Source organism: Danio rerio, chromosome 8 (genome assembly GCF_049306965.1).
Source record: "Danio rerio strain Tuebingen ecotype United States chromosome 8, GRCz12tu, whole genome shotgun sequence".
Taxonomy (NCBI): Eukaryota; Metazoa; Chordata; class Actinopteri; order Cypriniformes; family Danionidae; genus Danio; species Danio rerio.
Genome location: NC_133183.1, coordinates 43,455,744 through 43,483,677, shown reverse-complemented (window position 1 = coordinate 43,483,677; position 27,934 = coordinate 43,455,744). Strand labels below are relative to the sequence as shown.

Here is a 27,934-nt window from a genome sequence, read left to right as displayed (position 1 = left end):
TTGTAAAAGTGATATAAAAACATTTTGGGAACATTCTCCTAGCTTAGAGTGAACATATATTTAACACAGTGGTTCCCTAAAGTGGGGGTTGTGGGACAATGACAGGAGGTCCCTTGGTGATTTCCAAAAGTCAATTAATTTTTATTAAGCTAAGAGAATTACCATATTTTATCCATAAGCCACAGAAGATAAAAAGTAGTAGGTAATAGTTACATAAACAACAACGTGCAAATGAAAAGCCATCAGCCTTCCATTATTTTTGTTTTTATAGGATTGGTGTATTTATGTTAGATCAACAGCACAGTAATAGTGTCAGCTGCAGCAGATTGATTCTATAACACCAGGTTATAATTTCGGACACCTTTATGGCAATCAAATACATTAAAAATCAATACAGGCAACATCTGGACATTGAGAATGATCTCTGAGTGGCAGCCTCCACAATTAAACCAAGATAGACTTGTGCTGAAAATGTTGTTCCCACTGGTCTCATTAGCTGGGATTAATATTAAATTAAAAAAATTAATAAATGACTATAAAATTATATTATTGTTAAACTGTTGCACTTTTTTGTGTTGTCAATACTATCATGTTTATATAGGCCCCTTTTTAATTGTGCAAAATTTGTATATTTATAACCACCTCCAAGAAATATGGGGGTCGCGAAACTTTTGGAGTTCACAGGCTGAAAAGTTTAGACATATATTTTTCTATATATGACATATATTAAACATATATTTTTCTTTATATATATATATATATATATATATATATATATATATATATATATATATATATATATATATATATATATATATATATATATATAATTTTTTTATTTTTATTTTTTTCAGTTTTCATGACTTTTGTGTTAAATACCAAGGAAAATAGATACCTGTAACCATTGACTTGTATTTGTTTTTTTTAAATATAGAAGTCAATGGTTACAGGTTTTGTTCAAAATATCTTTTTTTCAGAAATAAAGGTACGCGAGCTGTCACTGGGGTGGTACCTTTTGAAAAAGTTAAAATTTGTACCTAAAAGGTCCATATTAATACCTTAACGGTACATATTAGCACCTAAAAAGTACAAAGGTGTTCCTTATAAAATTTGTCTGTACTAATATATACTTTTGAGGTACCAATATAGACCCTTCAAGTACAAATGTGTACCTTTTAAAAGGTAGCACCCCAGTGACAGCTTGTGTACCTTTATTTCTGAGAGTGCAGTGTTTAACAGAAAAACAAACTCAAAAACATTCAAACTTATTTAATAACATTAAGTAACAGTAACACATTTTTTAAAGGTGTTTTACACAGCAGAGGTCACTGTAATGCGAATTGAACCAGGTAAATATAGGCTATATAAAATGTTATTTATATATTATCTATAAATAATATTAATATTGTAGATAATAACTGAACAATTATTTATAAATAATTAAAATCAATAGTTTCTAAGAAATTTATTTTAAAAAGCCAGATAAAAAAGTTGGACTAAACGTGTTGTATTGTGGGAATTGTAGTTTTTTGACTGTTATTGCATGAAAGTGTTCGCAATGTAAAACTACATTTACCAGCAACTACAATCCACAACAAACATGGCGTCGCCTGAGCGGTATCAAGAACGTGAATCACTGAAAAAGGATATTAGCCAAGACGATGGGGGCAAAAAAGCAGCTCCGATATCTTTCGGTTTTAGTAAAACACTGATCAAGGTCAAATCCGGGAAAGCGGAGGAGCGAGATTATTTAGTTGAAGTCGAAGGAAAAGAACTAAAAGGGTGAGCTGAAAGCTAATGTTAGCTAGATTAGCAAATAGCCTAATTGAAAGCTGTATTAGACTGGCTATTTATATCAGGTTGTGTGTCATGCATTTCAAGTTCTGTACGTCTCTGTTGCTTTAACAGAACCAAACCGGTGGAGAAACCGAAGGAGCTGATTATCCCATTGATCCACAAGAACCGCTGGTACCGACAGGATGCTGAGCGAGCGGATAAAACCAGCGAAGAGAAGACCGAAGAACCGTCAGAGGTGAAGCAGGACACGGTCGAGTCTCAAGCTGTCAAAGAACTCATCGAAGGTTTGTTTTTTTTACTTCTTTCTTTATGTTATTGGTTTGAGTGTTTAAAATCCCAGTGAGGTGCCCACCTAGATGACATTTTTGAGATTGAGGTAAAGTTGGTTTTATATATGGACGTTTCAGAAAAGTATTATTTACAAATTGTTAATGGGAAAATCATATTAGCAGCCAGGACTATCAAAGTACAACATTGTTTACAGTTAAATTATTGGTGCTAATGTTGTTTTGAAGTCATATTTGTGATTTCAAAACTATTATTTAAAGTACCGTGGTGAACAATACGTCACAAGTTGTCACTGAATCAATGTAAATTCAACAAATATAAAACCAATACCTCATTTTATTGATGGTATCTACTTATGTTAATTGACAGAAAATTACACAATTCGTTAAAATTATGTTTTCACTAGATTTATAAACATATAGAATTTACAAGACATCAATGTAATCATTCCAAAGCAGGGAGAATCTGCTTTATGTGCATCCAGTGTGAAAATTGGCTGTCTAATACAAATAAGCATGTCAGTCACAATCATAATGCTTTAAACCAGTGTTTCTCAACCACATTCCTGGATGCCCACCAACACTACATGTTTCGGATGTGTCCTTTGTCTTTTACACCCAATACAAGACTCTCAGTTTCTGCTAATGAGCTGATGATCTGAAGGTATGCTTGGTTAAGGAGACATGGAAAATCTGCAGAGCTGGTGGTCCTCTAGGAACATGGCTGAGACACACTGGTTTAAAAAAAGAAAAAGAAGAAAATCCTGTCATCATTTACTCCTTGTTTTTAACTGTTACAAGCTTTGTTTCTTCTGTTGAAAGCAAACCAGTATATTTTGAAGAAAGCTGAATTTTGAACTTCATTTCCTAATGTGAAAGTAAATGGTTAGGGGTTTTCAGCTTCCTTCAAAGCATCATCTTTTGTGTTCAATAAAACAACAGTACTGTAAGTCTCTGCATTAATGGTAGCTTGTGGTTCTTGCTATGTTTTTGTGTAGTTTGTCTGTATGAGGCTTATACAATGCTTATATGTTTAAGTAATCCGGTGGGATTTGAATCTCAACCTTGTTAAGTCTGTCTACTCATAAGATGCAGACTTTGTTGTCGTTTACGGTTTCTCTCTCATTCCTTCAGATGAGATGTTGAACTATGGTCCTTAATCTCAGTGATAATTAAAATCTCACAGCATTTCTTAAAAAGTATAGGGGTGTAACTCTCGTGTCCTGGCCACATTTCCTCATTTTCAAGCCTTACCTATCACAGCTATCACAGCCTTTTAATTATTCTCCTCCATTGGATTGGTTCTATCACTGTATCCCCTCTCCACATGTAGCCGGTATGTGGTGAGCACACTGGTGCTGTTGTCCTTTGCTCTCACTTTATTGAGATACATGATTTAGATTTTTAGGGGAGGTATAGCAATACACATTAAAACAGTATCTATATAGATCAATTCAACTTGTTGTTATTGATAAGAGTTTATGGCAGAGGTCTTCATTCCTTTTCCTGGAGACTCTCTCCTGCACACATGCTTGTGTATTACCAGATGATACTGACAAGCCTGATTAGCTGCCAAAGGTGTGTTTGATTTGATTTGTAGCTGAAGACAATAGCGGGTATCCAGCAATAATGAAGGATTGAGTTTAGTATTTGCTTACCCTTTAAGGTCATGTGAAGTGTTTTGAAATGTGCATTTTTTTAGCCGAAATTTGACGTAATATCAGCTGAAACATGAAGACAGGGCAGGACATATAGTTCCTCCACCCTTTTATTAAAACAGCCAATTGCATTTTTGGACACATCAGGGCTCAAAGTTACAGCAGTCATGATAACCAATCACATAGCTTGATCATCATATATTTTTTATTTGTAACAACAAAAGATTTACAGTACAAATAAAACAGAATACAGTCTCTACAATCAATAGTTCATTTTTAAACGACAAGGGAATTAGGAATTAAATTTAAGTAGCCTATATAACAAACTCATGAGAGAAATAAGGGCAAATGAAAAGGTAATATAAACGTAAAACAACTAGGCTTATTAAATACAAAGCAATAATTACAAATTCTAGGAGTTTAAACATTCTTCTTTAGGCTAATACCTCTTGTTTGAATATGCTAAAAGGGCTTTACATTTATTTACATTTATAGATATAAAACTTTACAATAGATATTAGCGTAAAACCCAAAACAAGGTGTTATGATTAAGTCTTAAATAATGAATAACATTATTTTTGATAATAAAAGGATTTTAATAAAAGGCACTTTAATCCAAAAAGATTGAACATTCCCAAAATAAGTGAGCTACACTTTAAGTAGACATTTCCCAGAAAGAGCAGGTACATCAATGTTACTTTTAAAAGTTGTGCATAAGGAGCTAGACAGGAAATAAAATATTTTATAATCGTACAAATAATTTTATAATTATTTGATAAAATCGTTCTTAATAATTTTCTTAAAATATTTAATTAATAATTAAATAGTTTCTTAACTTAATTTGTTAAGAAACCTTTGGGGTGTCAGGATCAATGATGATAATCATTATTTTATTACAAGTCTGTAAGATTTATTTGAGTTAATGTTTAGGTTATACCCTAAAATATACATTTTAAATCGTTCACTGCTGAATGCAGTGAATAATCTGTTCGAAAATAAACCTATGCGAGCAATCTAGCCTTTATATACAAATTATTTAACAGAAAGATGATACTGCATGTTAAATATTTGTAGTTTTTTAATAAGCATATAGAAGATAGAGATGGTCTAGAAAGTTAATTGTTTGTTTTGAAATTTGTGAGATGGAATTTTTCCAATAATAAACTCGAAACACACAGAGTTGTTGTAATGCAGTGAACTCGGCCAATCTTATATGAGTGTCGTCATCGCAGCTCCTGGATCGCTGCATGAAGTCGAACACACCTAATGAAAGGAAGGAGTGGTGTATGTCAGATAATAGAAAGCTTTTGATTGTCATGATTTGATGAAAAACTAAAGTATAAGGTGATGTCAAAAAAATCATTGATCATGGAAGTAACAAACTGCAAGCTTTGATGTTTAAAGCTTCTAAATGTCAATTTTGTTACTGTTTTGGAGCATACTACACTTATATATGTTCTTAAAACTAGCTTACTCATACTAAACGTCTTAAAAAACATTATTTGTATTTTTCAGGGATTTTTAAGTTTTGAATGAGAAAAATGGGGCACCGGCACAATTAATGTAATTATTGTTTTTTTTTTAAATTATCTTCAAAGGAAAAGGTTATTTCCAGGGGGAAAATATCACCACTTAACAATAAAAAAAAATTCACCCTGCTGCAAAATGTTTCTGAATTAAGTCACTTTTTAAAAATCATCCTTTTAAAAAAGCTAATGGAATACATTTTTCTGTGCTTGTATGTTTTGTGAGTCCGCTGTTATTTTTATTGTAAGGCCTGACAAACTATGCATCAATAATTCTTATAATAACCCAATTCGCAGTGGTTATATGTTGGCTTAGTGGTTAGATCAGTAAGCTAAAGGTTTTAGGTGTAATCTGTACTCTTAGGTCTTTTAGATTTGTAAAAGAAAACACCAAATGAAATGTAGTGTATTGATGCTCTTCTGTTAAAATATCATCTATCACAGAGTCTCAGAAGTACCAGGACAGATGGAAGAATGGACCGCAGTCGGATCCAAACTTTGCTATTCCTCTTCTCATGCAGAACCAGGTCCCTGATGGCTTTGAGGATGGAGATAAAGTCAATGTGGATCTGCGACCTGAGTCGGTAGGTTTTGCTGCATGTTAGACGCAATGCATTTAGCCTTGGAAAGTAGTCTGTCCTCTCTGTTGCTTCTCAGCATGGAATTTTTGTGTTACACATTATTAAATTATTTAGCATTTGAAGTTTTCTTGCTAATACTTTTTCTGAGTGCATTTCCTGCTGAGAGTCCCGCACATGTAGTTTTTTTTTCTTATAGGACATAATTTTTCTGTTGCATTTATTAAAATGTATGGATAATGGAAAAATCTTGTAAAACTGCATCCATTTTTCTTAAAACTTTAGATCCAGTGTGGGAATAAATGACTCTATGCAAGACTATAGCTTTGACATTAGTGTGTCAGTCACAATCATACAGATTTAATGCTCTGTGAGAAATTTGCTACACTAATGACCCAAAAATGACTGCAAGTAATCAGTATTTAGGATTGTTTTATTAAAATCGTGTCTAATGCTGTTAGGCATTTGGCTGTTGATTTATAGCCAGAAGTCATTTTTATCAAGAAATGTTTAATAAAACTACTATATTCTGGTCATATAATGTGATTTAAACATTTATAAAAAATTCTTTGTGTTTTTTGCGACATATTTAACCGATCTATTATCCTTTAGAAGGCTCTGTTTATTTGATCAAAATAAATGAAAATAAATATATATGTTTTATAATCTTTAAATCAATATTTTTTTAAATGAATTTCAGTTTATTGTACTTTAAAATAATTTATTAATGTAATAGCTGAGCTAGATTTTTAGCATACAATAGTCTACAGTGTCACTTGATTCTTTAGAAATCATTTTAATATGCTAATTTGGTTCTCAAGAAACATTTCTAGTTGTCAGTGTTGAAAATATTGCTTAGTATTTTTGTGAAAACTTTTTACTAATTTTTTTTTCCTTTTACCTTTACATTTTGATATTTGTTTATAACGAATGGCAAATATATGTTTGTTGATGTGGTCATCGAGAAATCAAGGCATTTCTTTCGATATACTTGATTGCCTGAGAAATATATATATATTTTTTAATAGAGCTTATTAATCTTAAATAGTCTTAAATATTTAAGGTTTACAGCTATCTATGTATAATAAAAAATGTGATTTATCATTTATTCCTAAATATATGTAATAAAATGATATGTGTAGAGTTATTTAAAACATTAATATAGATACTTGTATTTAAATAGCTTTTGATCTATATGAGCAATTCCAGCGTTATGGATGTGACATTTACAGTAAAATCTCAAAACATAAATTCACAGAGAAAGTATGTTAACTTTATTTTAAAAGATCTGTTTATATTTTCCAAAACAACTAGTCACAGAGTTATGGGAGCAGAAAAATATCAATCTGTAAACATTTTTTGCATTTTAAATTAGGAAAACGAACATGCATTATGGATGAGACAAAGTAACATACAACATACTTTGTTTAAATTCTGTGAATTAAACTGCACAACCAAAATAAACACTGCTAATCAAAAGGATAAGCATTGCCTCGCTATAGAACAAACATGATTAATTTTATTTTATTGACATTTTTTTTGCATGTATGAGGAAAACCTCATACGCTGTGGATATGATGTCTATCCATTATGGACGTGACAGATGTGACATTAGCACTTGTGTGATTTTGGTAATTCAAATGTAATTGTTTGAAAACATTAACAGGGACATTTTTTAGTATTTTTTTAAGCACTGTAAACTTCTTGGCTTTAACAAAAAACGCAGATTGTTTCGCTAAAAACTTGTTTTCCTGGCCAGGTTAACATTTGCATGGAATTGCTCATATAAAATATCACTTTTGTAAATTTAATTTAAAACTGTCACTGAAATGAAACATCTTGTAAACGAAATTTATATTTTTAGAATTATAATTAGGCTTATTGAACTATAATTAAACATTTTAAAAAATGCTACCTTGTTAATCAGAAGCCAATTTAAGGAATCAGAATATCGAGCTCAATACCAGTCCAGTGTTAGTATGCTAGCTGTTTTACAAGAGCAGCGTCTATTATTGGTACTGCAGCACTTTGCGCTGGCTTGTGTGTCTGTGATTGATTCTATATACAGATGCGGTTCTCTTTCAGGTTCAAATGAATTGCAAATCTGCCAGACAGCGGTGCATTCGGTCATGCTGAGGCTTGCTAATGCAATTAGATGTAGAGTTGTGAAGTGTATTTAATTAAAACTCATTAGTGTTCTGTCAGTGTATATTCTGCCCGAGCTGTTGTCCAGTAATGATGCCAAATGTGGTGTCAGCACAGGGCAGTTCAAGGTCACTGCACATGCACTGCTCTTGTTACATTGAGACTGTGTGTGTGTGCGCGTTGGATAAGGGTGTGTCCTAATGAAATGAGTGATGAAGAACTCTCCTGCTGCATCCAAACAGCTTACTCTGCATAAACTCTCTCTCTTTCTCTCTCTTCCTCACACCTCCAGTGTCATTTTCTCCTGCAGTGCAGGTCCATCACTTGTAGCTTGTTGTGAGAGTGCCAGCTATACAGCTTGATTGGGCTTTAACTATGGATGGCTATTTCCATAAATGCCTGTAATCAATTGTTGTTTATATGAACGATCAATTAATCTATATATCATTAACCTTAATAATGCAAGATATTTATACTTCAGAGACACATTTTCACTTTCAAGATGTGCAAATCACACTTAGAGGATTAGTTTACACCTCAAATGACAAATCTGTTATTAAATACTCATTATTCAAACATCCTAAGATCTTCATTTATCTTAAGAACACAAATTAGGATATTTAAGATGAAATGCGAGAGCTCTCTCATCCTCCATTGACCGTAACAGTCTTGACCAAAAAACATTTTTATGCAATGCTCCAAACACTTTTGGAAAAAAAGGGGTTTTCTGCATGAGATCAGGGTTCTCGTTTAGTATGGTCAATATATCTCTTTTGTGCTGACTCTAATGGCAATATGTTGTATTACCTGTATTAAAAGCGCAACCTGATGATTTCTTAATAATTAATAATAATAACTAATAATAATAATAATTCCTTACATTTATAAAGCTCTTTTTCTGGGCACTCAAAAGCGCTTTACACGTTGGGGGAAATCTCATCCACCACCAGTGTGCAGCATCCACCTGGATGACTCGACGGCCATTTTGCGCCAGACCACACACCACACACCAGCTGATTGGTGGAGAGGAGACCAATGATGAAGACAATTGTGATATGGGGAGGGTTAGGAGGCCATGATGGACAAAGGCCAGTGGGCAGATTTGGCCAGGATGCCGGGGTTAAACCCCTACTCTTTTTCGAAGGACATCCTGGGATTTTTAATGACCACAGAAAGTCAGGAACTCAGCTTAATGTCTCATCCGAAAGACAGCGCTCACTGAACAGTATAGACTCGTCACTATACTGGGGATATAGGACCCACACAGACCGCAGGTTGGGCGCCCCCTGCTGGCCTCACTAACACCACTTTATAGAAGAAGATATTTTTTGGGTACTCAAGGTGTTATTAAAAATTACAATTATAACAGCACTGACAGCAACACTTACGCACAATATGGGTCAGCTGATTCTGTCGTTTCCTATGACATACAAAAAGAGCACCGCGCTTCTTTTTTTATTGTCAACATAAGAGGCAGTGCGGTGCGCCTCGCGTCTTTGGATTGGAACAGCGTGTTCGCTGTGATCGACCCCTGATGTGCAACACATTTGTCAACTCGCGGGACAATAACACATGCAACCACACATGCCTACAGATGTATTTTGCCAAAGAAGCAAAATCAAAGAAGGATATTACTGGTATTAGTTTGACACGGATGAGTTGACAAACCAGCACTGATGCTGATCACCTCTGTGCTGCCTGGAGCCGCGTCATAAACTTAATAAATAGGCTATTGATGATTTGGTTTAGGCTACAACCGACAAACCAACCTTTTCTTCCATTTGGAAAATTACAATTTATAATAGTTTTTGTATAATTTAAATTTTTAAATAGCCTTCATAGCCTAATCTACCAGTCAAACAAATCCAAAGTTTTTCTTGATTTTGGCAAAATGATATTGCCACACCAAACTGAGGCTTTCATTTTACAGCTTATAAAACATGTATGCAAATTAATGCAATATTGTAAATAAACAACAAAATTGTTATATGCTATGTAGTAGCCTATACTTTACAAAAAGTCAGCATATGAGCCTTAAGGCTCATTGTCATTGTCTTTATTACATGCAGCTCGCACACACATGACAAATAAACAATGTAAAAAGTAATCAAATAAATAGGCAGGTCACCCCTACACGCTCAAACTTCTCTGAGACAGAGAAAATGTCAAAATTATAATTAAAGACGTAATCTTTAAACTTATGACTTCTATTAAAAATGTTGACAGTGGTTTTGTAATAAAATACTAACAGTGGAGCATTAATTAAATGCATTTTTTCCATAAAGCGATCAATTTGAGGTAGCTTAATATAGCTCAATTTTTTTATTAAATAATATTTTAATATTCATCTGTTAACGGTTAATATTTGGTTAATGAGTAGCGGTTGTCGGTTGGCAAAATTAACTGAAATTAGCATCCCTAGTGCAGAGCATCCTTTTATTTCTATTTTTGTATTATTTTGTATTCAAAATCCTGATTTATATCAGTTTATCAAGCCTTGTTCAGCTTTATATACATCACGTACAAAACATTTCAGTATTCGCATATTATGGGTTGAGAGCTGAATGCTTCTATTTATGTAGGTGATCGCCAATCATCTAGATGTGTGTATGTGTATACAGTGGTCCCTGGAAATAGGTGAAATCCGCAAAGTAGTTAGCTTTGATTTTTACAATTGTTATAGATGTTTTAAGGCTGTAAAACCCTGTACTACACACTTTATATACTTTTCTCAGACAGGCATTAACATTTCCACACTTTTCTCTTTTTTCAAACTCTTGTAGAAAAATAAGTCCAGTATTATAGTATGAAACCAAAAATCCAAATCTGTTGTCAGGCACAAACAGTCATCGCTGTCATCAAAGGGTTCATAAAGCTCTTTAGCTTTTGTGTGGCATCCAGCGTAATGTGCTTTTACCTGCAGTCACTAATATACCCAGCTAAAGCAGACTCCATCCTTAACGCCTGATTCACACCAGGCTTCAGCGTCAACACTTGACAGAGGGCATGTCTGAAGTTGGGGTCTCTCACTTGAAGTACCACGCATATGATAGTTGGAAGTAACACACACTGGACACGCTCATTTGCGTGTTATTTAAAAAAATTACTCAGATGGTGCTTTGTGGCATGGGAGAAATATGAACAGTGTCCTGAGTCATAGCTGGGCACTGCAGACAGCTGCCAGACTTGTGGCACTGGTGTGCTTATCCCGTTATAAACATCCTGTAAAAAATATTTACAATCCTAAAATGCACAGTGATAAATGGTGCATCGTGGCGCGGCGAATCCGGTGTGCAATACCCTTTACCATGGTCTTGCTGGGGACAGTTACAACCCTTTTTGCAACCTATGTTGGAACTCCGACTGCTAGTGATTAAAGTTTATGTAAATTTGGCAAGCTGAATTCATTCAGTACTGTACTGGAAACACGGAGATTAATTGACAATGGTCTACAGCCAATCAGGATAGAGAACACAATATGCTTAACAAGAAAAAAAAAATCTGCGAAACTGCAAGGCCGCAAAAGGTGAACTGCGTATATATATATATATATATATATATATATATATATATATATATATATATATATATATATATATATATATATATATATATATATATACACTATAACGCGATTATTTTACAATTAATTACATGATTTATTGAACAGTGTTACTACAGAAGACTCGAGTTTTAAAAAGAAAAATGTTCAACACTTTATTTTTTTTACAGAATGCTAATTGTCAAATGCAATTCAATGCATCAAGCTAAGCTAAAAGTGACTCCGCCAGAAAAAAAAATCATCTGAATGATTCAAAAATGGTTCAAGTCAGCTGTTTAAAAGGGACCTCATATGCATATTAAGTCTCTGTTGTCCCTAGAGAGTGTATGGGAAGTTTCAGCACAAAATACCACACAAATATTTTTTATAACTCTCTGAAATTGCCCCTTTTAGGCTTTGATACAAACTGTTGCTTTAAATTCAAATCAGATTGTGCTCCCAGCCCTCTTTTCAAAAAGAAGGTGGAGCTACAAATGCCTCTGTCTTACCATAGCGACAGATTCAAAACTCTAATGGAGGACAGCTGCTTCTCACTCAGGGCTGTTAATGCTTTTGAGGGAGAGATCTTCACTAATGAGCTGGACTTTCTCCCTCCAATGACATGTACAAAGGGAGAATGTCAATCAAAGTGTTTCTACAGACTGTTTTTATAAAGTGTGATTATAAAAAAAATATAATTAATAATTTTTTTTACTGTTAGAGGCTGCCTATATTCACACACCGTTGCCACACAACTGTGTTTAAACCCCTTATAAAAGTGATTTTTGCATAATAGGTCCCCTTTAACTTTAGGACGCTTGAGCCTTTTTTTTTTTTTTAAAGGTTGAGCATTCCTTTAATGACATTCTTTTATAATTGACATTTAATAAGGTGTATTGATTAAAATGATCGTCGACAATTAATTGTTTTCTTCCCTATCTATAAAGCTGCTCCACCATAATGAGTGAATCTTAATCTGCGTGTCAAAGCTGTTGTTTATTCTGCTGCATATAAAGAAGTTGCTATATTTCATCTAATTATCGGCTTCTCTGTAGGATGGTGTGTGTTTCTAATTGGTGTTTTGTTGTGTGGTTTTGTTTCTGGTTTGTGTCTTAAGTCTGTGTATGGAGGCTTGTGTTTGATTTCTCAGTGGAGATGTTGGAGATGTGTGGTGAATATAGAGCTGATGTCTGTTCTCATTCAGTCCACAGAGGCCGACTATGAGCGTGTGCCTGTGGAGGCTTATGGATTGGCCATGCTGAAGGGAATGGGCTGGAAGCAAGAAGAAGGAATCGGACGCACATTTAAACAGTAAGGGCCTCAGGAGATATTGAAATGTTAGCTGCTTTATTTGACATTTTAGTTTGCTTTTTATATGCATTTATTTTATTGAATGACCCAGAGAGTATTCAGATGTTCTTAAAGCCTGTGTTTAAATATCTAATATCTAGTCATATCCATTGTTATTATATTATATTAGATTAAATGAATAATTATTATATTATAATATATTATACATTTTTAATTTTCTTTTGTCTTTTCTTTTAACTTGTATAACTTTATAACGTATAACTTCTCTGTTGACCTCTGTTTGCCGGCTTCAGTATCAATATTCTTAACCCCGCTCCTCTTACCATTGACCATTTTTGTTCATTCGGTTGTACATTAACATGCTGAAATAAAAAGTCTCAGCAACTTTCAATTCACACAGACTTAAAAGCCATTTTACAAGGACATTTCATTGTATTTTTTGTCCCTTGAAAGTGAGTTTTATTTATGCTGTTATATTATCATTGTGTAAACAGTGGCATAAATTAAAAAAAATGGCAAAAATAATCTTAAAATTACACTAATATTACATATCGCATACATTTTTGTGGCTATGCCACAACAAAACTATTTATCATAATGGGCCAAATAATAAACACAGTGGTAGTTAATGAAATGTTTGTTGCATTAAACAGTATTTACTTAAACGTCATTAAAATCAGAAGTTGTAATTATAAATATTGATTAGTTTATTAATATTAGTGACTTATTATTAGTCACGTCTAATATTATTTTATTTTATATTAAGTAAATGAAAATATGTAAATCTGGCAGTTAATTGAAATAGGATACGATTTATACAGTTATTTATTTAATGTTCAGTTAATGTTTATTACAAATACCTACTCATTTTAGTTTTATGGTTTTAAATTTAGTCAATTATAATTTTTTCAATAATATTTTAATAATTATTATTTTAATAAATATTTTACAATATTTTATTAAATTAGTTTTTATTTAGTCATGTTTATCTACACCTGTGATTTTTTTTTATTATTCATTCATTTTATTTGGCAAGAATTCTTTTTAAGTCATAAATACTTGTATTGTTAAATAGGGTTAAATTTTAAATAATTGCTGTTAATAAATTCCATTAATAAATAAATTTAATAAATATATAACAAATAATAATAATAAATATTTCATTGAAAACAATTTACTTTTACTAAATGTACTAAATTCCATCAATAAAAAAAAAAAATATATATATATATATATATATATATAATAAATATAATATAATAAAAAATATATTTCATAATGAAAATATACTTTTGCTGAATTCCATCAATAAATAATAATAATAATAATAATAATTATTATTATTATTATTATTAAAATTCATTTATTCATTTTTATTAATTTATTCATTTTCCTTCGGCTTACTCACTTTATTCATCAGGGGTCCTCACAGCAGAATGAACTGCCAGATTTACATATTTTCATTTACTGTTTCATTTATAAAATAAAATAATAATAGACGTCACTATCCAGTATGTGTTTAACACAGCAGATGTTGTTCGAGCTGCAACCCAGTACTGGGAAACACCCAAACACACTCATTTACACGCATACACTACGGCCAGTTTAGTGTATTCAATTCACATGTACCCCTTGTACTTTTGCCTGCAGTAATTTTATGGAAAGAATTGTAATGTTATGTAGGTTTTATTATATTTCTATTTTGTCAATTTTATGCCTCCTGTGGACAGGTGTTAAGAATTAGCAAGTTTGCTAAAACACTTAAACAAATGCATTTGGTTTTCCAGTGTAATTGTGATGTCCACGTTAAATAAACATATAAATAAATAAAAAAAATGTCCTTGGACTGTGGAGGAAACCCAGGCAAACACAAAGAGAACATGCAAACTCCACACAGAAATGTCAACTGAACCAGCCAGGACTCCAACCAGCAACCTTCTTGCTGTGAGGCAACAGTGCTAACTACTGAGTCACAGTGTCGCCTATTGTGATTTCTATGATAATGATTTTTATTATTAATTATTATTATTATCATTATTATTTTAAATAGTAATAAAATAATGGCTATAACAGTATGTTCATCATTATAAATCATCAGACTGACCATATGTTCCTCCCTCAGATGTCTGTTTTGTTTTATCAGATTTCATCTTCATCCTCTTCAGTGTCTTTACAGTTTTCTCACTGTTTTGATTGATACGTGTTTTCTAAAGCACGTGATGTTTGGCTCTCTGCTAGTCTTTTTTTTCACTTATGTGTCTCCCTGTGTTGGGATTACTGTCCCGGCTTCGAGACATTAATGACGCCAGATTATGATTTGATGTCAAATGCAATGAAGAATTATTTCAGACCGTCGGAGGGAATCTTTGGCACAGACTGGCCACACACTTTTTAATCTTTTGTACTTACGAGCCCATCTGTCCATCCGTATGAACATGGAGAAACACACAGGATGCTCTTTATGAGAGGTCGAGGCTGGTGGGTGTGTGTGAAGAAGAAGACCGTGATTGCTTGTGGTTTTTTTATTTTAAATATTTTGACTTTATCAATGTTTTTTTTTTTTTTTTTTTTTAAGAAAGTACTAATCTTTGTTTTTACAAGGATGCTGTAAATGATCAAAATCAAAAATAACAGTAAACACATTTATATGGTTTAATTGTAAACTATTTTATTTTAAACCTGTTATTTTGTACAATATTATTGCAGCGTTAATTAATGCAGAGTTTTTATATACTTTAATGCAGGGTGGATTTCTTTGATGCCAAATTGTGAAGCTTAATTTTTATGATCATTACTTCATTTTTCAATCACATGGTCTAATAGAAGTCCTTGTAATATATTTTTTATTATCTAATTTGGAAATTTTTTAATGTTATTATGCTACATATATTTTTTTAATGACATGATGCTTTTTCATGATTCTTCGATGAATAAAATGTTTGTTTAAAATAGAACTTTTTTTACCGGTACACCAAAAGTTTATGGTCATTCTTTTTTTTTAAATTTTCTTTTTTGAAAGAAAATAATACTTTTATTCAGGCAAGGATTTAAAAAAAGTGATAAATGCTTAGTTAAAAAGGGTTTATTTTGAATAAATGCTGTCAATAAATTCCATCTATAAATAAAAATAAATTAATAAATATTTTAAAAAATCATGATTTACTTTGACAATTCCATCATTTAGTATTTTTTTTAAATAAATATATAATAAATAATATATAAAATGTTCAATAAAAAAACTATTTCTACTAAATTTACTAAATTCTTTAAATAAATAAAAATAATAAATAAATATTTTTTTTATAAATAAATAAAAATATTTAATGCTTTTACTAAACTCACTAATTTTCATCAATGAATAAAATAAATTAATTAAATACATGCATAAATAATAAAAAACGTTAAAAAAATTTTGTTCCAAAAAATAAAAAAGTTTACTTCATTCTACAGTATTTCATTAATTCAGTTTATTTCATTGTACGAATATGTGTTTGTGTTGTTCAGTAAATAATTCAAGTTCTGCCTAAATCCAAAATTTATCATTTTTAAAATTCATATTAGTTTGCAATCCATGTCCGCTTATGATCATCTCATTAATATGGTAGAGTAAATATCCAGTTGTCCCCTAAATGTCCCTTAAATATCCAGTTGATTCCTATTAAATCATGTTAAGTTTCCAACTTCCAACTTTAAAGTCCCTATTAGAGTTTCCATGAAAATTTTCCAAACATGTTAATACATCTGGACAACCCTGATGAAAATATTAAAATGGTTTCTGAAAGATCTTGCAAAACACTAAAGACTGGAGTAATGTCTGCAGAAAATTAAGCTTTGCCATCAAAACAAAATAGATTCCATGCTGAGTTCAGATGCAAACACCTCTAAGGGCCAGCTGACATTTTTCGCTCAAATGAGCGTTTTTTTGAGCACTCCTATGTGTAGGTCGAGTAATTTCACTTTTAGACCTAGTAATATATTATTTTCATTGCCTTTAATGAGAAATAACTGAATAGAAACATAGCAGGTGAGAAAAATGCTCATTTTAGAAGAACATTTTAGATGCCACTTGGTTGTTTTTGTATTTGAACTCACCTTATTAAACTACAATACAAGAGAAAATAATTATTTCAAATAAATTCTATGTTTGTTTACGGTATTTTCCATCAACTTGTTTCAAAAATGAATGTGACTTTTGTGTATTTTCCTGTTAGAGATGTAAAGCCCATAGAGCATCAGTTGAGGCCTAAAGGGTTGGGTTTGGGTGCTGATCGATCTGCAATTAAAGACCTGGAGCCCGGAGTCCCCAAGAGACCACCTAAACCTGGAGATGAGAAGGGGAAAGAGGAGGAGGCTCTAGTTCTGGGGCCTGGAGGATGTGTGCAGGTCCTGGCAGGAGCACATAAGGACCTGTACGGGAAGGTGAGCACACTTTACTTTCGTCCAGAGACATTTTTGTGACAGTAAAGGTGAACCAAGGACACACACACAACAAAGAGATGCTGTATTACATAAAATGGAGACCTTAAAGGCATATATAAGGCATATAAAGGTAAATATCTGAAAAAGTATTATATTATTTATTCACTAAAATTCCTCTTATATATAAAAAAAAATAGGTAACATGTTATTTAAGCAATTTAGAACATTTACTACTGGCTTATTCCATGCCTATTATTATATTAATATTTTATTAAGACCTAAACCCAACTACTATCTTGTTAGCTATTAATAAGCAATTTTTTTTTTTTGTTTTTTTTTTTTTTGTTTGTTTATTGAGCTAACTAATGGTTTGTTAATAGCATGATTTGTACATTAAAATTAAGTGTGACCAAAATATAAATACAAATCTGGATCTTGAGATTGCCAACTTTGGTTGAGGACTCATAGTTTTGAGCTCCCCATTCATGTTGTAGAACACATGTTTTAAGAAATTAGAATCTTATCAGATATATAATCTGAATGAATTAAATCACATTAGTTTTTATATAATTCTTTTTAATTGTGGGAAATGAAAGTATAATATTTATTACATGTGTGGTCTAAGACAAATGGTAGTTTCAAGTAAAAAATCAACTAATGACTATTATACAGTTTACTATGATTCAAAGAAGACGTCCATTAAAGTGTCTTTTACATTTACAAATATAACAATAGCTGATCCCAAAAATCTTTTTAGAATTATTTAGAACAATTGTTTTTTGACATATTAAGACTTTTATTTTAGCAACACTCTCTTTAAGGAATATATTTATTCTTTGCCCATATCGTATAGACTAAAAAGCTTTGCACATTTGTCAGCAAACTTTTTTTAGTTATTAATATTAGATTAAAACTGTGGATAATAATTATATTTTGCTGTAATCTTTTTATTTGTATGAAAAATAACAATTATAGGTCGGAAATATGCGACAGCAATTTAGTGTCAAATCTGAATATTACAAAAATTAGGATAAAATGTTATGAGAATTAAATGAATTCTTAACTTTCTTATTGCTTAATAAACCTTAAAATACATTTTTTTTTTTAGCAATTGACTTTTGTTATAATATTTCAACATTTATCTTTATCAACATTAATCTTGTATTCTTAGTTTTTTTAAGTGACAAAAAAATGTTGTCATAAAATAAGCATCTTGTTCATTTTTAAATTAAAGAAAACCTAAGCTATACTGAAAGTTATTTGAAAATTATTTTGTTTTTAAAATGTTTTTTTTATATAAATAAAATAGCTGGGGTCTATTTTATTTGATACAAACACCAAAATGAGACATCTTGTCCTTTTCGCTTATCTGTCTTTTTGTTTTTTGAATGTATTTTTTAATTAATATTATTTTAACTGTTAAAAAATATTGTAATTTTGGCCTTGGAAAATATTGAATAATAATAAAAATAATTTAATAATTTAAAAATATTTATACTTTTGTCCCAATTCTTTTTCTTACGCTACCTGTTCTTTGACAGATAGAGGGAGTGGATCCAGATAACGGCAGAGTTGTGGTCAAACTCGCCATTGGCGGCAAGACAGTGACCATCATTCAGCACTCCATTAAACTAGTCACAAGGAAAGAATACGACAAATACAGCAAAGACCTCAGTAAGTATTCTTAAATCTTATCTTTGTGTACAACTTAACACTGTCAGGTCACTATAAATCAGTGGATTCAGTATTTGTAGTCTTTCCAGCTATTATAGACTTTCCAGCTATTGCATTTACAAGTCAGTCATGAGTTTTCTATTACATATCCTTATTTAGATTATAATGGGAAATTACGTTATTCCTTTGTTATGATTTCTCTGGAGTTTTAAAATGAGTTCTGATATTATTAGCTGATAATGTTAACGCACACTGATGAATTGTGCTTAGTTTTGTGATTGACTGAGAACAGTTGAGAAGACAGACTGAAAGCTGGATTTACTGTGGAAAGGGAAATTTGAGCTTGTGGGAAAACAAGCTGTCTGGGTTCAACTGTTTAAAGCTAAAACATCATCAGCAACTCTTTATTTTTCTGTAAGCGGAAGCCGTGTGGTCTGGAGTGACATCACAGACTAGTTTATTGTGCTAGTTGTTTAGTTCTATGTATAAAATTTAGCTTTTAGTTTTACAATTAGGGTTTCCACAGGTCATGGAATGTTAAAAGATGGAGTTTTGTATGTTTTTGTACAAGTCCTAGAAAATAATATGTTAGATTTACATGTCAATATTGCAACAGAAACTAACCTGTTCAACATATTTTTTGTGGTATGTCCTATTTTTATGTTATCAAACAATAATTTTTATCTGGAGGTACTTTAAATGAAATATTTAAAAATGTGAATCCTTTCAAAATTATACAATTTTTATCAAAACTAAAACTTAAACTTATTCAGATTTGTATCATATAATTTATTATGTATTTTATCTTACATACGGTGTACATTTTGAGACATCCTCAGAGCTCAGTTATTCTATGACAAGGCGTCATGCCTCAGACTAAAATAACTTCTGTCACTGGACAAAACTGCATCGTTCCTCAGACTGTGTGACAATGTTTGATTACCTCGAATTTGAATTGCTTAACGTGAATAAAACTGAAACAAGGCTATAAAACAGCAGCGCATTAAATACGCATCTTTAATCTATCACGCAACACTGAGTAGACGGGCACTACAATTTAAAACGCAGACAGTGTGACCTCAGTTTTTCATCTGAGTCCATTTTTTCTGATGTCTTTTTGTCTGATACCTTTTCATCTGACTCTGTTTCACCTGATGTCTTTTTGTCTGATAGCTTTTCATTGAGTCTATTTTGTCTAACTCCATTTTGACCGATGCCTCGTTGTATGAGATCTGACTAAGTGTTTCCTGAGACCTGAAGTCTTTCAGACTGAGGAACGACATTGTTTTGTCCTGTGACTGACACCGTGTCTGTCTCAGACTAATATCAGAGGATGTCCTAAAATGTACACTGTATTATTTTCTGTATTATTTATTGATGTTGATAACTTTTCATTGTTAAATTTTTTTTTATAATTATAGAAAAGTGGTATTTATAAAATGCTGTAAACTTGATCTGTTGTTTTTGCCATGATCTAGCCAGAGAAGCTGAAATGGCAATAAACACAACATCTCTGTTAGAATTAGAAAATAATAGAATTCTAACATTTTTCTGTAACAAGTGTACAATTTTATTTATTATCTATCATACGTCTGTACACTTTTTAGTTGTTTCATATTGCTTAGTAAACCTTAAAATAAAGCCTTTTGCAATTGACTTTTGTTATCATAATATTTCAACTTTATACACTTTTATCTTTATCAACTTTAATCATGCAGTCTTAGTTTTTTTTTTTTACGCAACACTAAAATTTTGTCATAAAATAAGTATCTTTTTTTATTTTTTATCTAAAAAAGAAACAAATTCTAATTGCATTTTTTATATAAAGTCATTTACATTTACAATATTTTAAAGTCTGTCTATTTAGAACAGTGCACATGTTTTAATAATTGATTTTGTTTTGTATTATTTTTGTGTGTGTGTCTGTGTTGTGAAATATATTATTCTGTAACTCTGTCCTATGCTATCTGTCTTGACCAGAACTCCCTGGTAGAAGACATATTGTATCTCAGTGGGACTTTCCTGGTTAAATAAGTAAATAAGAAATAATAATCATTTGGCTTTAATAAAGTTATATCCAGTGTTGATGTAAACACCAAGACAATTTTGATTTAAAAGCTTCACAAAAAAGAACGTTTCACATTTCTACAAAAATTGGCTTTATTTAACTCTGTTGTATGTGCCTTGACGCAATATAAAAATATTATTTTTGTTCCGTCTTCTAGGTCGTCTTAGTAAAGCACATAAAGACAAGGAAAGAGAAAAAGAACGGGAACAAAAGAGGGAACAGGAGCAGAGGTTAAACGGCAAAGATGAGAGAGGAAAGACGGATAGAAGTCGAGAAAAAGACAGAGACCAGAAGAAAAGAAAACACAGAGAATCAAGCACAGACCGGTAACACAGACACTTAAGAACATATCAGATTAGATGCATGTTTGAATAAATCTGTGTTTAACTGCACAAATTGTGACTGTTCCTCCCAGAGAGAAGCCTCCGCCAGCTAAGGAGTCTCGCTCTTCTCCACCAGCTCCATCATGGCTCCAGCGGGACCTCCGTGTGCGCTTCATTGATAAAGCTTTCAAAGGAGGAAAATACTACAACTCTAAGGTACTTCACTGCTCTAGTGAGCCTGCTTTGTTCAATGAAGTTTATTAATAACTAGTATTTTTAAAGATACAAATTAAAAAGGAAGGTTATTGGATGGAAATTTTTGTTTTTGTAACCTGAGAACCACATTTTTATGGGGCATTCACTCTGGACGCACCTTCTTGACGAGTAATTCGCGTATTTAGGAGTAATTAGATGATTAAACATTTTGAGATTACTCGCTTCATTTGCATGCTAAATTTACTTCACAACAGAACCAAAAATTGCTCCACTTTCATTGCAAAATGGCTGACATGGATCTTTACTAAAGGGGTAGCTGTGCTTCATGTGCTATGGAAGTCAGTACTGAAAAACAGTATGAACTCCTTCTGCACAATGTCTGGGTCCATCAGATCCTTTAGAGGTGCACACAGTTCGGTGAGTTTCACCAACTCCTCATGGAGCTGCACCACGATGCGGCTACTAGAGCATTAAGCTCCTGACTGAATGACTGCCACTCTTAGAGAACGCTCCTGACCAGATGACAGTGGCTACTAGAGCAAGCGGCTGATTGGATGACGGCTGCTACTAGAGCAAGCTGGATGATGGCCGCTACTAGAGAAAGCTCCTGATTGGATGACGACTGCTGCTAGAGCAAGTTCCTGATTGTTTAACGGCTACTACTAGAGCAAGCTGGATGATGGCATTTACTAGGGAAAGCTCCTGATTGGATGACTGCCACTGGTAGAGCAAGCTCCTGACTGGTTAACGGCTGCTGCTAGAGCCAACTCCTGACTGGATGATGGCAGCTACTAGAACAAGCTCCTGACTAGATGATGGCCGCTACTGGATTAAAGGGCCATGAAACCCCCTCGTTTCAGCAGGGTGTTTTCACACCTCTACTTTGGAAAAAGTCAGAAAAGTGGGCGTGTCCAGCTGTGTTTAGGGGGGAGTGTCGGAGGAAGTAAAGAGGCTTGGTGTGGGAGTGTCTATTTGAGCGCGCTGAATTTTAGAGTCAAAACACACAACCACAGCGGACAATGTGACTATGTTTACATGGACATCTGTAGTCGAATTATTTGCCAAATTAATAAATGTTGGACAGTTTGGCTCTTTCATTCAGGGAATTCATTCATGTCCCTCCCGACAAACGTGATATTTGATTTGAGGAACTGCTCTAAGCGTTTATTTTTCATGCAATGTTTGATACCGCACGGCGAATGAGAGAAAAAAAACCTCAGCATTTCCTGGAAACTTAGATGCACACGGCAGGTAGCGTCAGAAAGCCGCGTGTGTTATTCCGGTCACAAAATCCAACACGAGGTTATAGTTTGGTTGTAACTGTTAGTGCTAACTTGTTTACGCTCGGTGCAATAGTTTGTTTGATACGAATAAAATACGAACTGAGTAAACAAAGAGCACTGGTCGCTCACTTACCAAATCTGTAGAGACAGGACAATCACCAGCAACTAAAGCCGCGTCTTTATTAAGAGGAGACTACAAGCGAATCTGGATCTCAGCATTTGCAGATGAGAACAGCTCTCAGGTAAACAATAATCCTCCTTAGACACGCAAGTTATTGTTGTCGCGCGTCGCGTACACTGTTAATCCACGCGTGACGCCAGCTGCGCTCTCACAGAGAGAAAATGAAAACAAAACTTAACTGCAGCAACACTTCACGCTTGTTTTGCCAATACAACGTGGCGTCTCTGCCGTCTACACTCTGACAGTAATGAATATTAATGAAGTTGCACAATAGAGCGCGCTGATTGGTTTGAACCAAGCTTTACTCATGCATTAATACAACTGTAAGACGTAATAAGACTCACTCTGGCACAGACGCCCAGTCTGCACGCTGGAATACATGCTATTATGTCATGGCCGTGACGCAGCTTCAAAAATTCGTTTCAAACAGGAAGTACGAATTTGCTTGAAATAACGCAAAAACAACCAATTTACACTTTTTAGTGAAATATAGGTGTCCTAATAGTGTTTTTAGCAGTGTGGGACACATATACGACTGTCAACAGCTCAAAAAATGTGTTTTGGTGTTTCGTGACCCTTTAAGCTCCTGACAGGATGACGACTGCTCTTAAAGCAAGGTCCTGACTGGATGATGGCAGCTACTAGAGCAAGCTCCTGACTGGTTAACGGTCGCTACTAGAGCAAGCTCCTGACTGGTTAATGGCTGCTGCTAGAGCAAACTCCTGACTGGATGATGGCCGCTACTAGATCAAACTCTAGAATGGATGACGGCTTCTCCTAGAGCAAGCTTCTGACTAGATGACGGCCTCTACTAGAACAAGCTCCTGACTGAATGACGGTTGCTTCTAGAGAACGCTCCTGATTAGATGACAGTTGCTACTAAAGCAAGCTGGATGACGGCCGCAACTAGAGCAAGCTACTGACTGGTTGATGGATACTGCTAGAGCAAGCTACTGACTGGTTGACGGCTGCCAATAGAATTAGCTCCTGACTGGATGACAGCCTTTACTAGAGCTAGCTAGCTGACGGCCGCTACTAGAGCAAGCTCCTGACTGGATGATGACAGCTACTAGATTAAACACTTGACTGGATGACGGCCACTACTAGAGCTAGCTTGATGACGGCCACTACTAGAGCAAGCTGGATTACGGATAACTACTGGATTAAGCTCTTGATTGGATAAAGGCTACTAGAGCAAGCTCCTGACTGGATGATGCCCATTACTGCATGGTTCAGGATCTGAAAAGCTACTTATCAATGAATTTGCTCTTCAGTGTTTGGACTTTCAATACAGACTTCAAACCACACTGAACTGAGCTAAACTGAACTGAACTTAAACACTAAAAACTGAACTACCCTGATCCAGTTACTATGACCATTTATGTGAAGCTGCTTTAACACAATCTACATTGTAAAAGCGCTATACAAATAAAGCTGAATTGAATTGAATACTTGAGCAGGCTACTGACTGGATGACGGCCGCTACTAGAGCAAGCTCATGATTGGTTAACGTACAAATTTTCAAAATTGAGATTTTTAAACAAGAACAATTTGTGCAAAGCACACATTACACATGTCAAATGACTAGAACAATCCCTTTACCTCATATCAATCGCTCAAACTGCGTTATTAGTGTGAACTGCACCCTGTAATGTCTTTCACATTTTTCCATAAATGACTTCACTTGTAAATCGCTCTCTCTTAACTCATCATCCATGTCTGGTGTGAACACAGCATTAGAATGATTCTTAATATCTGAGATCATGCCATCAATGCCAGAGCAGTGGATTTAAAACAGAATGATATGATAACTTCTGTTGTTGTAATTAAAGTTTTTATTAGTTGACCTGTTAAACTGAATGTGAAAATTTTGGCTGAGAATTTAATAATAAATACATTTATAATAATAATAATTATTATTATTATTAATTATTATTATTTTTCATTATTATTATTATTATATATCAGTAATTAATATTTGAGTGATTTCTGAAGGATGATGTGATCTGAAGACTGAAGTAATGAAGCTGAAAATTCGTCTTTACAATCACTGGAATAAATTATTAAATTAAATTATAACTACTTTTGAGTTGTTATTTTATAGTGCAATAACATTTGTACTAATTACTGAGATGTTTGAATTTTGTATGTGTTCAGATGAGAGTGGAGGACGTCCTGACCCCTCACACCTGTGTTTGTCGTACAGAAGAGGGCAGAATGCTGGACGGTACTGCATTTATCAATATAACTGTTATTAAAAGGGACATTTTATCGAGGATATTCACCCTACTATCTGCACCTTTGTGTCGTCTGTTTCAGATATTAGACAGAAAATGCTGGAGACAATTGTACCCAAGAACGACTCTGACTATATAATGGTGGTTCTGGGAGAACACAGAGGACAGGTAAATGAATTCAATCGCTTGTGTAGTTACAGCTTGCCTCTGTTTTAAACCCTGCTGGGCTACTCAGGGTGATGAGCATCATAGACATCAAACTGTTATATAGGTCAAAGACAAAAAGTTGTTTAAGGATCAAAATAATAAAAATGTTTTTCAGATTTGAAAGATTTCCCAACAAAACATTGATGTTTTCTTATATTTTTTATAAACGGTTAAAGTCAGAATTATATGCCCACCTGATTTATTACCCCATCTGTATTTTTCCCCAAGATTTTTTCAACACATTTCTAAACATAGTAGTTTTAAAAACTCATTTTTAATTACTTATTTCTTTTATCTTTGCCATGATGACAGTACATGATATTTGACTAGATATTTTTCAAGACACTTCTATACAGCTTAAAGTGACTTAACTAGGTTAATTAAAGGCTTAACTAGGTTAATTAGGCAAGTCATTGTATAGTGATAGTTTGTTTTGTCGGCAATCAAATTAAATATTGCTTAAGTGGATGAATTATACTGACCCTTAAATGGTATTAAAATATTAAAGTCTGCTTTTATTCTAGCCAAAATAAATCAGTTTGACTGTCTCCAAAAGAATAAAAAAAAAATTTAGGAAACAATATATACTAAGATTTGGATTCTGGTCTAATTTTAGGATATTTTGAAAAGAAGATTTTTTTATGACTGTTTAAACAGACTGTCTATGTGTTTATATCACTTCAATATGGCAGTATGCACAATAAACACAATACAATAAAAACAAATGTGAAAAACAGCTGTCAAATGTTGATTTTGCATGAAAAGGTGCCTTTTTAAAATAAAGTTTAATTAAAAAAATACTGAATTGTTTTTACCATATTTTTACCATATGTCAATATGTTGATGACATATTAAAAAACATCCTTGAAATGCTCATTTATTACCATTTTTATTACGCATTAATCAGCATGTTTTTAAATATTTTAAAATATAACTGATTTTAGCATTATCATATTTATGAATTTTAATAAATACAGTTTGGTAAAAAGTTAGGTTTTTTTGTATATGAAGGTTACACTAAACAACAATAAAAAAATTTTTTTTATTTTAACTTCACTAACAATATTTGAAATGATCATTTAGAAACTTCACCTGCCTTAAATACTCTTTAAAATATAAGAATAAGATGCCTAATATTTGACTATTTCAGATGATTATTGTATAAATTATTATAATTATTATTATAACTAAAAAAAGAAAAAAAATTGTAAAAAGTATTAAAAAAACATATCAGAAATAATACATAAAATACTTGATCATAATTAAAACCTGTTTAGATAAAGTTTTAGTAATTTATCTTTTAGTTGAATAAAATAACTAATGTAAATGAATAAAACTAAGTGAAATACAATACATTTGTTTTACTTTTTTCTTTTATACATTTATTTTTTTACATTTTCTTTTTTTTAAATGATTGAGAGATACTATAATATACTATAAGTGCTAAAAACGAACCCACATTTACAACATTTGGCCAAAGTAGGGCAGCCTGACATTTACACACATTTACTCAACGAATGAGGCAATCCCATGACACACCACAACAATCTAAGACCGTAAATAAACAGCATTTCATTCACTGCTAAAAATAGATCCACCTAATTAAAATGAAACATTTTTGAACCACGTCTTCATCTGTAGAATATTGGATCGTTAGCTTAGCATCTAGCATGCCTTTTAAAAAGTAGCTGCCCATGTAGACGGCGAGAAAAATCTAGTTTATCTTTAATTATCTATTTTATTTAACATATATTCATAATCCATTTGTAATTACAATCACACAAGTCTTTAGTTGTTTTTAATTTATATCTTCAATCAAATCTGTTCAGTTTCTGCTGTCGAACCCTAATATGTCTGTTGTCATGCAGGTGGGCCGCATCTTGAAGCGGGACAGAGAGAAGTGTCGAGCGATGGTTCAGCTGGATCGATATGAGGAAAGGGTGTTCACTCTTGACTACGACACCATCTGTCATTATGTGGGCGGGACAGATCACTGAGCAGCCAATCAGATAATACAACACACATTTCATCAAGTAGCAATTGGCTGCTTTTCCCGTCATCACAAAAGACCAACATGTCATATTTTTAATACAATTTAGACTTAATTTATCTTGCCAGTTTGATGTTGTATTTTTAAATGCCAGTTCAGACTCAGATGTGGAGTCATGATTGGTTCTTAAAGCAACATAAATGTCCTGTTAGCATAAGAGTGTGTTATGTTGCTAATAGAAACGTGTCATGTTTCTGTCTGTATAAATGAATGTTTAGGGTCATCTTCATATCAGTGTCTATTGCAGATCTGGGAAGAAAATATCAAAGTTTGATCCCTTGTAATTGTGGAAAAGACTTTCACTGCCAGTTCATTGGAATCAAAACACTTGCTTTGTTAATTTTTTTTAGTCCAATAAAGACCTCAGTTTGTTGTTTACGTTTGCACGCCACCTACAAATCTCATCCTTTTATAATAAAATGTACAAATGCCA

At 32.9% G+C, this 27,934-nt stretch overlaps 1 protein-coding gene across 1 annotated transcript; it reads left to right on the top strand.

The window, feature by feature from the left end:
- Nucleotides 1-1,584: 1,584 nt before the first annotated feature.
- Nucleotides 1,585-27,934, top strand: gpkow (G patch domain and KOW motifs). The gene is given in 11 exon segments (NM_001007207.1): nt 1,585-1,782; nt 1,909-2,081; nt 5,713-5,852; nt 12,737-12,843; nt 17,055-17,262; nt 18,804-18,936; nt 21,162-21,330; nt 21,420-21,543; nt 25,165-25,234; nt 25,327-25,412; nt 27,320-27,934. Coding segments are annotated over 11 exon segments (1,521 nt in total). The 5' UTR covers nt 1,585-1,600; the 3' UTR covers nt 27,449-27,934.